The sequence below is a fragment of the Columba livia genome, chromosome 3 (genome assembly GCF_036013475.1).
Source record: "Columba livia isolate bColLiv1 breed racing homer chromosome 3, bColLiv1.pat.W.v2, whole genome shotgun sequence".
Lineage (NCBI taxonomy): Eukaryota > Metazoa > Chordata > Aves > Columbiformes > Columbidae > Columba > Columba livia.
The window spans coordinates 91,956,182-91,970,367 of record NC_088604.1 but is presented as its reverse complement, the minus strand read 5'-3'; the positions used below and the strand labels follow the sequence as shown (position 1 = coordinate 91,970,367).

General features: G+C 39.4%; 1 protein-coding gene across 4 annotated transcripts in view; it reads left to right on the top strand.

The window, feature by feature from the left end:
• EPAS1 (endothelial PAS domain protein 1) overlaps window positions 1–11,089 on the top strand; it is an 82,520-nt gene extending 71,431 nt beyond the window's left edge. For 3 of the 4 annotated variants that reach the window (XM_065058191.1, XM_065058192.1, XM_065058194.1), the window contains 9 exons: window positions 1,063–1,210; window positions 1,934–2,142; window positions 2,455–2,654; window positions 3,621–3,731; window positions 5,437–5,921; window positions 7,034–7,157; window positions 7,247–7,364; window positions 7,885–8,073; window positions 8,801–11,089. In XM_065058191.1, the coding sequence (XP_064914263.1) occupies window positions 1,063–1,210; window positions 1,934–2,142; window positions 2,455–2,654; window positions 3,621–3,731; window positions 5,437–5,921; window positions 7,034–7,157; window positions 7,247–7,364; window positions 7,885–8,073; window positions 8,801–8,952 (1,736 nt within the window). In that variant the 3' untranslated portion in view covers window positions 8,953–11,089. The remainder of the gene's footprint in view (window positions 1–1,062; window positions 1,211–1,933; window positions 2,143–2,454; window positions 2,655–3,620; window positions 3,732–5,436; window positions 5,922–7,033; window positions 7,158–7,246; window positions 7,365–7,884; window positions 8,074–8,800) is intronic. The other variant, XM_065058193.1, reaches the window with a different exon arrangement.
• Window positions 11,090–14,186: the final 3,097 nt, after the last annotated feature.

The window sequence follows — 14,186 nt, the reverse complement described above, 5'->3', positions numbered from 1 at the left end:
AAATACAGACCCTTATTAGTGCCAGCACTGCTTGTGTAATCCAGCCCTAATTTTACTGCCATCAACAATATTTTTCCTCAACTGACAACTGTGAATTGAATGACAATATTCATTGCTTTTAGGAATGGGTTTACAACAGATAAGATGTCACAAAACTTCACATCTCAGTAGTCCAAAGCTCCATACTGAAAACTCGTTCTCTTCAAATATTACAAAATATTTAGGAGGGGGCATTTCACCCTTTCAATACTTAGATGAAGCTTTAAACCTGAGTTGTATTACTGTCAGTTTATGGCTTAAAAAACACAGGCCAGTTCAAAAACACATTTTGAGTTAAATAAACATTATTTGATTTATCACATGGGTCTTGGTTCCTTCTCAGCAGCTAATTTCAAGCTATTGCAGAGGAGCAGCTCAGTTCCAGCAAACAGAAGTACAGTAGTTCAGCTTTATTTTTCTCACAGGCAAAACAGTCCCATTTACCATTCTTAATTTTGATACTATTTTAAGAGTGACATTTCTTCTTGTTGATATCACCAGCTCCTCACTCTAAGGTATAAAAAGAGCTATAGATTCAAACCATGAGATTTTTAAATTTTTTTTGTGAGAATAGCTTTTAAATCATCTGAGTCTCGGGCTTATCCATCACATAAATAAGGAACCTATTAAACAGTTTCCTGAATAAATTCACTTTTCTACAGATCAACTTAGGAGCCCAAACTGAAGCATTTCTAGGACAGGAACTCTCACAGAACATGCCGTCAGCAGGCATTATTTTGAGGATCTTATATTAAATTTTTAAAAAATCTCACAGTCTGATGTGAATACTCAGACCATCTCAAGATTTCAAATTTCCAGTCTGGAGAGGCAACCTCAAATGAACAGCCCCTTTTATATTTCAAATGGCTGAATCTTCACAGAGTTAAGCATCCTTCCTAATAAATGCCTTAGTACGGTTTTGCATAATGCGAACTCAGAAGTGGGTTTATTTAAAACAAGCATTATATATTGTGTGTTCCTGTCCTGCTGCATTATTTATCTCTCTCTGCCCCCTTTTCTTAGTGTGTACAAAAGGTCAAGTAGTGACGGGGCAGTACCGAATGCTCGCCAAGCATGGTGGATACGTATGGCTGGAGACTCAGGGGACAGTGATTTACAACACTCGCAACCTGCAGCCTCAGTGTATCGTCTGTGTCAACTACGTGCTGAGGTAAGTCCTGTGGGACAGAAAAACATGCATGTATTTATGTGTTGGAAGAAACACAATAATCAGAGGAACTTTTGACGGGTCTATTTATTCAGTGTTGTTATTCTGAAATCAGTTTAGTCATGTTTGTTCAGTCTGGTTTACTGCTGCTAGACTTCGATGAAAAATGCGGCATGCCTGTTCCCATACACGCTGTTGAAATACACCACAGCCTTTCTCTTGTGCAGAATGGCTGCTGTGCTGATTCACCGGAGTATAAAGCCTGCACTGATTTTATTGTGTAACACAACTGCTAATATGTTTTGTTTTTCGAATGCTGTGACGGAGAGAAAAATTAAGTAGCGATCGTCTCTTTTGTTGCTAAGAGAAGCTGTTTTCTGCCTCAAAAATCAGAACCAATCAGGAGTTTTGCCTCTGTTTGGCAAAACTCAAGTATTTTTGGTCCTAGATGGGGCTAAAATAGGAAATACTTATTTGAGTGATAGTCTGGGTCATTATAACCTCAACTACATCCCTTTACAAAGCACAGCAACAAAGCCCAGAGTATTCCCACAGAAATCCTGACCACACTCTCTGCGTCATCTGAGCTGGTGGTGCTCAGCAACACTGGAACGGTGCCTCGCCTGGCGGGAGCCTGGCTTGCCACCAAGTGGCCAAAATGCTCCTATGGGCCCCAGCTTTAGGGAGCTTATGCTGCAAAATACCTAAAACCCATTTTCTTGTCAGTGAAATTGAGAAGAACGACATCGTGTTCTCCATGGACCAAACGGAGTCACTCTTCAAGCCTCACCTGCTGACGATGAGCACCGCCTACGAGAGCGGCATCCCCAGCACAGAGAAGAGTGACTTCTTGTTTACTAAGTTAAAGGAGGAACCAGAGGAACTTGCTCAGCTGGCACCAACACCCGGCGATGCCATTATTTCCCTGGATTTTGGTTAGTATTTGTATAAATAATTTTTGTGTAACGAAGAACCACATATGAGCTTCCATTTAGGAGCTTAACAGACAAGGTCTGTTTGCTGTGTGTACAAATCAGGAGTAATGGCTGTAAGAGCCCATGTGCTCACACCAGTGGAAAATTTCTGTGAATGAGAGCAGAATCAGGCTTTCTTGCTGACTAAACAACATGCATTAAGTCTATGCCAACTTATTGTCATGGCAACTAGGAACAGTGTTTACTTTCAATGAATAGCTGCAATTATATCATAACACAGCACAACCTAAAAGTGTCTATTAATACTGTTAGACCTCCATGCAGGGACACAGAAGTTTGAGGAAGCCCCTGCCTTCACCACTGCTGTTTTGACACCAAACAAAGCGTGGCCAGCGGAAGGGAAAAGCCATGCTGCTCAAGGTGAAACACTGACAATACCGTCCTTTACAATGCCTCAGATTGCACCTGGCAGCAGTACTCCAAGCGCAAGCAGCAACAGTAGCTGTTCCACGGTAAGAGGAGCTTTTTTTAAAAAGCAAAAAATGCATGCTGTGTTTTGTATGTAAGTCCCATCAATATATGTAGATGATGTTTTCATGTTGGCAGTCTCATTGCTTATTAACAAGGCCCAGTGTATCTATGTCCTTCCTGTACTGCATTTATCTTAAGCATCAATAGCAAAAACATCAAATGGGAGCTGCATCCTGTCTCCACATTGCAATCCTCATTTTCTTGCAGCTGTCCATCAGTAATTACTATAACCTATAAAAATAACCAGTAGAAGAACACGCTACCACCTTTCATGGAGTGAGTCTTAAATAAAAATCCAATGTAAAACGGTGTGGCACTAGAAGCATTACCCCAGACCCATATGGCCTCTTTCTGTTTGTTAAATGGAAGCTGTAGGCTCCAGTCCAGAAACTTTATGCGACTGAGGCTTGAAAGCAGCTCCATGGAGTTCCTCAGTGAGAGAATTAATGTGCTTTCAGGGCATTGCCCCCAAGAGTGGGAGCCACTCTTAGCCAGCTTTTGACTAGACGATGTCCAATTTTAATTTTAGTAAAGACACTGAGGTGGTGCTAAGCATCTCCCTTCTTGGCACAAGTATTTAATAGTGTACATCTCATGGTGCTGCTCCCAGTTGCCAAAACAAACAAATAAGTAAATCAAAACAAACAACAACAACCACCCACCACCAACAACAAAACACACGAAACATTTAAACTAAGATGACAACCAGGTTCCTGTATTGAGTGCCTTTGTTAATCAGTATAACTGTCAAATTTTGTAATGACAAGTAATCATTGTTGGAGAAAAGCATAGGATAGAAATGGACAGTTTAGGTTCTGAGGACACTGTATATACAGCCTGGTATCACAGGAAGGATCTGTTACTGAATAGCAAAGGATAAACTGCATGATGCTAAGCCAATACTGCGGTTGTCTTGCTGCTTATACCAAATTCTTATTTTTGTGCAGCCAAGCAGCCCAGGAGATTATTACAATTCTGTGGATGAAGATTTTAAGATTGAGGTGATTGAAAAACTCTTTGCCATGGACACAGAATCAAAAAATCAGTGCAATTCCCAGGTAAGGAACTACTCTTTCTTCCAAAAGCCATAAAAATCAGTCCCCTGCTAGCAGATAGTACAGATATCTGCTGTATGTGCAGGTGTAGTAACATACATGCAAACTGCATTTGCACATGTACACCAAAACTTTGATGCACAACACTAACAAAAATATACACTTTCAAAAGCTGGGGTGTAAGTTGCTGCCCCTAACTCTCTGAAGCAAGTGTCTTAGGGTGTCGCTGTGCTGGCACTGCTAAGAAGAAAGAAGCAGCAGAGCGCTTTCACGATTTGGAAGCTTCTGTAGACTGGATAAAGAATATAAGCAGCAGCATTTTTTTTTTTTAAGTCTGGCCTAATGACTAGCAAGTAAACATCCTTTCTAGAACAAAATAGAAATAAACTAATTCTTGCAAAACTTCAACGTGAGAAAGAAATGCCCCTCATAGTACATGCCTCCTTTAACTACAAAATGAAAACTGTCATTTTGGATATATTCCTCTTGGAGAATTTCAGAGAAATGTGACAATTACTTGCACATGAAGTAACATAAAGTGCCAGTCTTCTGCACTCTAACCAGGGTGTATGTATAGAAAATTCCTTTATAAATAACTTTCTTAATTCTCCACTATTGTAGCATTACAGTAAGTTAATAGAAAGCAGAGGCTTGATTTAGCCCACCTAATTTTAGGTACCGAATTGAAATGCCTTTGTTAAGAGTTTGTATTTCTCAATAGTTAAGAGAAAGGAGCAGGCATTGCTGACTGGAAGCTCAGACCTTACACTCAGGTCCTTCAGTTAATCCCATAGAAAGTCTGGGGGGACTGAAGCCCAGATGAAGTGCTTCAATTTGCCAGTCCAATTTGCAGATTGAGTAAGATACAGGTAGGCTGTAGTCGATATCCTGAAGAAATTTAAGTTTTGACATAGAAACAGGACTAAGAGCAATAAAAAGAGTGGACAGATAGGAGGAAGATGTGGATCAAGATCAAACTCAGTGCAAGACATGACATGTGCAAGCTTCAGTTTTGTCAGACTCAGCATCTGCTTGCTCAGGTGTGTCCCACCACATCAGCAGGTTTGTCTGGTGAGAAAAATGAGTGTTAGAAGACTGTCCCTGTCATGAGCTGACTAGTGGCCCAACATTCATTTCATCCTCTCTTCAGCTCTGGTCAAACGCCAAGAGAAATGAATTTAAATATGACTAGTTCTCCATGGAAATAAAAAGTACAGATTTAAGTGCAATGGAGTCCTTCCAACTACACTTTTTTAAACTTTTGCATTTTTAGATGCATTTTTTTTTCCATGTAGCTGGATTATGAGAAAGCTGTATTTTCTATTTTAGCTTGAAAAAGACTGAGGTTGAACTACATACTACATGTAGAGTTCTAGCAGACATGTTATTCAAAGCTCAATGAAAAACAAGATCTAGTTCTAATCACAGTGGTGCTGCAGGCTGCATGCAAGCTCCTTTAGCAAATACTGCTTATCTGAGAGGGGTTTTTTTTTCTTTTTTTGTCATATTTTGCTGCTGATGATATGACGTACATGTATGCTAGTCATAGAAATAAGACATCTTTAAATAGATGCTGGCCAGTTTCATGTAGGTAAATTGGGCATACAGTGATTTTTTTCAGCTTCACATCTACTAGTATTTTATATCACACTAACTGCCACAACTATTACTAACTTTTAGTTTCTTCATCAACTTTACTTTTATGCAGACTGACTTCAATGAACTGGACCTTGAAACCTTGGCTCCTTACATTCCTATGGATGGAGAAGATTTCCAGCTCAGCCCAATCTGCCAAGAAGAACGTCCTCTTTCTGAAAGTGCACAAAATACCCAGCAGAGTCTAAGTAGCATGAGTTCCATCTTCCAACCCCTTGCTTCTGCTTCACAGAATCAGTTTCCTCCAGAGAAATATTGCCCACAGATATCAAATAAAAACATGAACCCTGGTCACGGGTCCCTGTCATCAGTGTTCTTCAACAATGTGAGTAGGTCATCGCTGCCACCATACCATCATCAAGCCAGCACTCCCCTGTCTTCGATGGGAGGAAGACCAAACACCCAGTGGCCACCTGATCCCCCATTAGAATATGTTCCTGCTAAATGGAGACTCATGGATAAATACTCAGGATCACTATCGAGTTCCCCTTCAGGGCCACCAATACATTCTCACAGCATGCCCATATATAAAAAAAGGTAAGCGTTTTGGGGGGTATAACTATGTATTTTACTCAGAAAAGAATGTTGGGGGCAGGGAGGAGTCATACTATTGAAAAATTTTCTCAATTCAGCTGGAATAATTGTTGTGATGAGCATCAGATTTCACTTTTAGTGAAATTAGTTTGGTGCTCTCCTGGTGGCAGTCATCCTAGGGGAAGCAGAAGGATGCTAATTTTTTTTGGTGCTCATAAGGATGCATGGATGGATTTCCTGCTGGTCAGGTAAAGATACTGACCCAAGTAATTTTGGGAAGCCTGCTTGACTTTATGCAGTTATAAACAAATTCTGAAAAGGCTTTCTGGTCCAGCAGTAAGCTAGGACCCATGCATATTTTCTTATTTTACACCAATTTTTTGCACAACAAAAAACAGGGGAAAAGGAGGGATAAAAGAACATTTACTATGGCACATGTAAATATTACATCTAAGATTTGAAATTACAGGGACATCTTTTCTACAGCCCTTTTTTGCCTCAATCACTTTCTTAAACACGTGAACAGCATGAGATGAGATGTAGGTCAGAGGCTACAGTCCTAGAAGTTTCCTCTTGTAGCTACAAGTTTCTCTGTAGCTCTTGGATAGCACACAGTGTGGGTCTTCTGTGATGGTCATTGAGGACATATGTGAAATAGCAATGGTCATTTTAAACCATGAACTTCTGCAGTTTACCTGCAGTTTGCTTTCTGGGTTTTCTTCTTGTTGACAGAAATACTGAATGTGTCTGAATATGCATCTGGAAAGAGAGAGTTTGTCCCCAAACAGCAACCCTGTGTGTTCATGTTTAGGATGCAAAGGGACAGGTGTGGCTCTCAAAATCCTATCCTTAAAAATCACATGACTTTCTTTTCCACAGCATTTCTAATTCTGTCAGGAGATTCCTAGAGGCTTTTTATGCCAGACTTTCATTAGTCGTTGATCCCAAAAGTAAAAAGTTTCCAAAGTTTGTAGGATGACTAACAAAAGGAAATAAAAACATTTGAGGTCTGTCTGCTGTCCTGTGTCAGACACCTTGAATAAAAGAAGGATCTGTATAAAAGATGGTTTAGATTTGCCTCCCTGCTCACTCACCCAGAGATGTTTTCTCCACAGGCCCCTGGATGCCTTTGGGCAACGAGGCATAGATATAAACCCGGCGAGAATTGCACTGTCTAACAGTTTGAAACTGAAGCGACAACTGGATTATGAAGAACAGGCATTGCAACAGCTGAGTGGGGTAATCATAAGAAATGCATCCCCTTCGCAACTTTGAACTCACCATGGTCATTGGTGTGATTATTTGTTTTACTTTTCTTCACATTCTAGGGAGATCCATCTGTCATAAACCCATCACACCTAATGTGGAAGAGAATGAAGTTTCTCAAAGGGGAAAACTGTTCCTTGGTTACAGAAAAGAAGGCTCTCAGCACAAGTATTCTTACTGGTAAGACAAAAGAAAGTGGTTTTGCAATGTTAAGTATTGAAACAAATTTTAAGACAGGTTGAACAGAAACAGAAACTCCTTCAAAAAGAAGTGTAAGTAACCTCAGTCAATATTACATTAAGCCAAAATTAAGGATTAGGTATCAATAAGAACTGAGCAATTTAAGGTATGTTTGATAGCTACAAGGTAGATGGTTTCATGTATGTTCACAACCTTGCTTTGGAGGTATTAGAGATCACCGTAGTGGAGATAGGTTTGCACCTCATGCTGATCGAAGGTGAGACGTCTCAGAGCTAGAACTAACTTTCTCTCTACTATATGTGTTTCCTTACACAAGTGTATCTGCCATGCTACTTCTAGAGCTAGTGCTGTTTCTGGACTTCCTTTGTGACAAGATGTGGGTATGCCCACACTGCATGACCATCACACTGAGGATCACTTTGAATTAGTATTATCTACTATAATTGTTACACTGGTTTAATTTAACTTTTTTTTTTTTTTTTCCTGCAATGTAATTCAGATGAATTTGTCTGTAACTCGAGAGGTTTGAGCCAAACAATGAATCAACTGCAGCAACAGCAGCAGCAGCAACAACCACCACCCACCTGTGGAAGTCCTGGTGAGAATTTGAAAGCAGGAGCGTTTCCCCCTTCGTTTTACAGTTCCCAGTATCAGGACTATAGTGTCCAGACAGCTCATAAAACGTCAGGTAAGAGCTGTCAAATACAAACATTGGAAAATGTTGGTATTACATTCCAGTACTGATTCCATGAAAGAAAACACTTGAAAAAAATAGAGAGGAGGTTGATAAACCAAGAATCAAATACTTATTGCTTCATAGAATGAAAAATTAGTTGTTGTTTAGTGTGAAACTTTAATGTTTACATTTGTAATATATGATGAAAAATTATTTTTACCCTTCATTTCAATTAAACTTAATACATTTTAGCTTGGAGGTCCAGTCATCCTCTGTGCCTACTCATGTCTTGTGATGTAGAATTGATTAAATTGTACTAAACAACTTCACTGCAGCACTGATATGGCAGGTTCATAGGTTAGAGTCTGAACACGTGCCTTCTAAAAGTTAAAATAAGTAATTAAAGGAGACAAATATATGTCCTTTTTAACATATAAGGGGAGTGGGTGTCAATTTAGAAACTGTGTTGTTTACTACAGCTTTCCTCATCTGCACCAATATAATTTTTCTGAGAACAATTAAATTGGGGGTGGAGGTGAAAAACTGCAGCTGTCCGTGTGACCCGCTTGCAAATCTTCAATGCAGAGGTTTGCTCTGAAACTGTAACTGCTGGTGGTTTGAGGCATATTGACAAAAACACAAAATGAAATGGTAACTGGTGTAAACAAAAGAGAGAGGAGAGGAACGAAGTTCTGCCTCTGGTCTCAGCACCATGACTGACTTCACTCATCTTTTCCAGGTATGACCAGTCGGCTGCTGGGACCCTCTTTTGAACCCTACTTGTTGCCCGAGTTGACGAGATATGACTGTGAGGTGAACGTCCCCGTTTTGGGCAGCTCTACGCTTCTGCAGGGCAGTGAACTGCTCAGAGCACTGGACCAGGCAACCTGAGCGATCCTGCAATATTCCGTGGCCTATACTGTTCAAAAACAGCTTCAGTTTTTAAATATATTTTTGCAAGTAGACAATTTCTAATACCAATACACTTTTACAGGATTTTACTTAGATATTGAACCTGTCCACATTACCAAATAGTGGCCTTTTGAAGTTACTCACTTTATTATTCTTATTAAAGAAATACATCTACTGTATTTTCTCTATTGCAATTAAAGTGTTGTTTAGAGAGTTTGATTACCCTCCCCTTATCTCATTACCTGTAATTTATACTCTGAAATTTTCTTGAAATTTCATGCTAATAAAAAGCTGTGGTATAAATGCCTCATCATGGGATATTTTGGCTGCAGTTCAGCAAAGATTTATTTTTATTGCCAAAGATTGAATGAAACAAATTTGATCTCCAACCACAGTTTTTTGTTGATCTGCCAAACTGAAATCCTTTGAGTCCTTCTGCTTTCCAGCATTTATCGTATTGTAACTTTCGTAACTTTTGGAAATGTATACTAAAGAAAAATCCCAGCCTTCCACCTCCCCCGTTCCCCTTCGTTTTTATACACTTTGTTGAAAGAAATGTGAATGGTGAACTGCAGTGTTTATGGGTATCTGTGAAAGTTGCACATTGTGAGCTTTTTTTCCCCTCAGAAGCAAGCGCCACATTCTCAGCTGCCTTACCCTGGCTTATCGCTGCAGCTAAGGGACTCCCACAGATTTACCCCAGTGGAGGATTTAGACCTGTGTTTTCGTTTGTGTTGGGGTTTCTTGTTTTGTTCTTTGTTGTTTCCTTTATTTTTTACACGAAACAGATTTTTTAAAAAAAATTTATTCTGGGTCAGTTTTTAATCATCTCTTGGTACTTTTACTGTATCTAGGACACAACAACTTTAAGAGCTGTTTCTGCTAGAACTAGTAGTCTTTGTTATGGTATTGCTGATATTTCAGGAATCTGACCAGCAGCCAGTACTAACACCTCTGATTAATGTTACCCTTTTTCATTTTATATGCTAGCTAGCAATATAATTGCAATATTGAATCGTTAAAACTAAAAGTTAAAGTAGTATTTCCCACCATATTAGGTTAACTCAGTTATAAGTAGACAAAAGGAATTAAGGATTGTGTAGTGAGATTAATAGCTGGCAGGCAGGTCTCTACGATTTTTACTTGCCTTACATTAATCAGCAGCTGAAATGTCATTAAAATACAGCCAGACTTTTTTAGAGCTCCTTTATAAATATTGTTAGTTGTCATGCACATATTTTTAAAAATAAGGCTTTGAATGCTTTCAAAGGCAGAGGGATTTGAAAGTTAAATTGCAACATATTTAAACAGCAAAAAAATATAAAGTCATAAAAGGCAGGTGAGCAGTTCTGACTTGAAAATACATAGACCTAGATATATGTTGGGATAGATCATTTTGTTTCCTCCACTGGTATAAATCATCATAGCTTCATTGAAGAAAATGGAACAGTGGCACTGTACAAAAGGTAAAAATCTGGCCCAGAACCTTAGAACAAAGGTGTATTATTTTGAGACTTCTGATTCTGCTGAAGCCTGGTTTATAAAATTGCTTTAAATCAATGCACTGACACCTACAGACAGGGAGCCTTGGGTTCACAGAGCACTTCAGAGTTCGCTGTGTTAAGTGAGTCTTAACCACATGTACTTAGAAAAGCTGAAGATCTTTTGTTATTGGTACATAATGTAAAAAATGATAGTCCCTATTGTAGGCAATCTTTCAAGAATTTATTACCAAAAATCATCTACTCCTAAAGTGAAGCTACTACTGTGTGGAAAAAATATATTGTAAGCATCAAAAATCTGATGAAAATTGGCAAGCCAGATTTGACAAATTTGCAGTGGCAAGGAGTTAAATGCTTCAAGACACTTGAATACTGCTCTTCTGTTTCTTATTTGTGTAGTTTCAGCATTAAAAAATGTTATACCCTAACAGTTTACTAAAACACTCTGAAAAAAATATTCCATGTCTTAATATTAATCATACTTTTTATCATAATTATTTCATAATCTATATTGCTCAATTCTTATTGACAATATTATAACTGTATGGGAACTTTAACTTGATAAGGAAATGTATTTTGACACTGATACCTTATTAAAGTATACTGATCTTAAATTCTTTGTGACTCGTTTGCTATGAATTTGTTATTTGTTGTATCATTGTAAAACAAAAGTATTTATTAAATTATTTATAGAAAATAAAGGTTTCCATTGATCTTTGAAGAACAAAAGAACAAACAAACGTTACCCATATTTGAGAGCTGGGAAGTATCATGCCAAAGGTCCGTACCATCAACCTTTTCACAGAGTTTATCCAGCTTTCCTCAAATGGTGAATTAATGCCCTGCAGACCACCCTTCTGAAACATGTCCTGGGTTTCAGACCGCTGCTTCCATTTGTATTTCTGTCCGAGGAGCTGAGGGTGCCTCTTGCAATGCTACTCTTTGAAGAATGAAAAAAGAAAATTAAGTTGACAAAGCGACATTTTAGAGACTGAATTACCACAGTTCCCCACTTCAGTTTTTGTGGCAGTAACAAGAGCTGTCATGTTCTGGCAGTCTTGACAAGCCTGTGAATGATGGGCTTTCCTCGAGCCAAGCCTCTGCTTTACCCACCCAGTCCTTCATCCCAATGCTGCTCTTAAACACTTCAATCCTTTTCCCTACAGAAGTTGCCAGTTTTGCCTGTATAATGACACTGATCATGCTGTGGGAGTACAGACACATTAAGAAATTCGTTTCCAAACATGCACTTAAATTCAGATGGGCCTTCGTGGAAGCTGTTGGTGCTTGATCCTTTTAAGAGCTGCCTTTGACACATCCAGTGCCCAACAGACACCCTTGAGCTTCACAAACAACAGTGAATCTTCTGAATAACCTGCATAAGTAGGCTATCATCGCTGCCTTGGAGAGATGGGATCCTCAGCAGGCTTCTAAATCTGTTGTAATTAACAGTAATCCCACAACACCAGCAGTGAAGAGCCAATGGTGGTGTGTCTGTTACCCTCCCTGTTAAAGCATCCTGTTGATCTTTGGGGGCACTTGGACAAAGACTGGCTCAGCATGTCAGACCCTCATTTGACTGAATGTGGGGAAAAAAAAGCCAGTCTCTTAGAGATATTAACCTGTTCAGATCTATTTCTGTCTTTTAAAAGTTGTGATCACTAACAGCTAACATAAAACAGTGCTGCCAGGCATTCTTTTTTGGGGGTGTACGAATACACCTTATTGCTAGCGTACTCATTCTGAAGAGCTTCCAGCATTCACCACTCCCGTATTGAAGCAGCTTAAGGAACATAGCCTTGATCTTCTCTTCCCCCCGCCACTTCCTACTACAGCTAAACACTTCTGTTGGTTGAGGTTTTAGTGTTTTCCGCTTACATGTGTGAATGTCTTGGACAGCTAACCTCTGACATCGCAATTTATGTACCCAAAAGACCCAAACCCTGGCCGGGAAGATAACACGCAGATTGCACCAATAGTCTGAGTTTTGTTTTGCTGAACAGGGACTTAATTACAGCTTTTTTAAAACTTCCCCTCATCCCCCAGTAGGCCAGCAGAAGTACTTAAAATTAAGTGTACATCAGCTTTCACTGCTTAAAAGCATAATTTCTTGGCATCAGATCTTGTATCTCTAACAGCATAGCATGATCAGTTGAACTATGTTGTTCAAGACTCACTACATTCTCCTGAAAAATTGGGCAGTTTTACCAAGCTCTCATGCCGTGGGCTGGTCTCACTCTCTGCCTGATTTTCGGAGGTCTGCCATCTTTTTCAAATGATCAAGACAACGTTTTTCCTAGACCATAGATTCCATGCAGGTAAGATCACACTGTTTATCAAATAAATGACTACGACAAAGTACTACAGGAAATTCTCAAGATCCCCATATGTAATGTAATTACTAATAAAACTTAAAAAAAACACAGATAACTTAGAGCAAAGTCCCACTATCTTTTAAGGTGAGACACCAGCTCCTAAGCAAAATACCAAGACCTGTGGAAAGCAGGTGATTCATCACATTGGTTTGCAACAATAGCACAGGAACACACTCTCACAACTGCTCTGGTTCTAGGTGAAGGTTTCATCTGTTCCTTCTCCTTGAGGTAGTTTACAAAGCTATTCACAGACATGCCAGATAAATAAATATATATATATGGGTTTTTTTTTTTAAGAACTACAGTGCAGAACTGGAAATATTCACCTACATTTAAATAAACAGCATTTTTTCCCCCCTTCCAACTCTTTTTTATAGGTTTCTCAAGAGATGGAGGAACAATTTTGAAGAATAATGAAAATCCTCAACAATATTTTCTTAGGATTACAAAAGGTGTCACATGTCCCTCTTCTGCTCCCTTAAGCGCAAGCCAATGCACAACACAAGGCCGCCTTTAGTTAGGTTCTCTGGGGCTGAATGATCCCTCTGAGCTCACCCTTGCCCAAGGGGAAAGCAAGCAGGGATTCCTCCTCCCCCAAGCTCTGTTTGTTGTTGTTGCTTTCCTTAGTCAGCTGAAGCTACAAAAGCACCATAGGAAGGCTCTAGTGATTGGTATGTATGTCATTTTTTTGTGTTTGCATCAAAAATGGCTTCAAATTAAAAAAAAAAAAAAAAAGTATGAAAAACCTTAGCTACTCAATTTCATTTGGAAGCATTATTGATATTTCTTTTGCCTGAAAGATATAGGCTGTAGTTTTGGCAGCCTGTGATGTGCTGCAGGTCTCACATGGAACATTCTCCTTGAAGAAGCCCTAAATTCCTGTAAACAAAGAGTTACTTAATTCAGTCACACCTCTCAATTAGTAATGTGGTGACACATGGTTAAGATGTTTCATCAGGGAACAGAAGCACATGCATGAACCTGGCTTGCAAAGCCCACCTGCAAGCCAGCTACACCATCTGCTTCTTCTGCCTCTGACACAGAATCAAGGAATGGTTGGGGTTGGAAGGGACCTCTGGAGATCATCTAGTCCAGGAGTACCAAATTCATTTTCACAGGGGGCCACATCAGCCTTGCAGTTGCCTTCAAAGGGCCGAATGTAATTTCAGGACTGTACTAATGTGACTACTCCTACATTTATACAGTCCTAAAATTACATTCTGCCATTTGAAAGCAACCATGAGGCTGATGTGGCCCCTGGTGAAAATGAGTTTGACACCCCTGATCTAGTCCAACCCACCTGCTAAAGCAGGTTCACCCAGAGCAGGTTGCACAG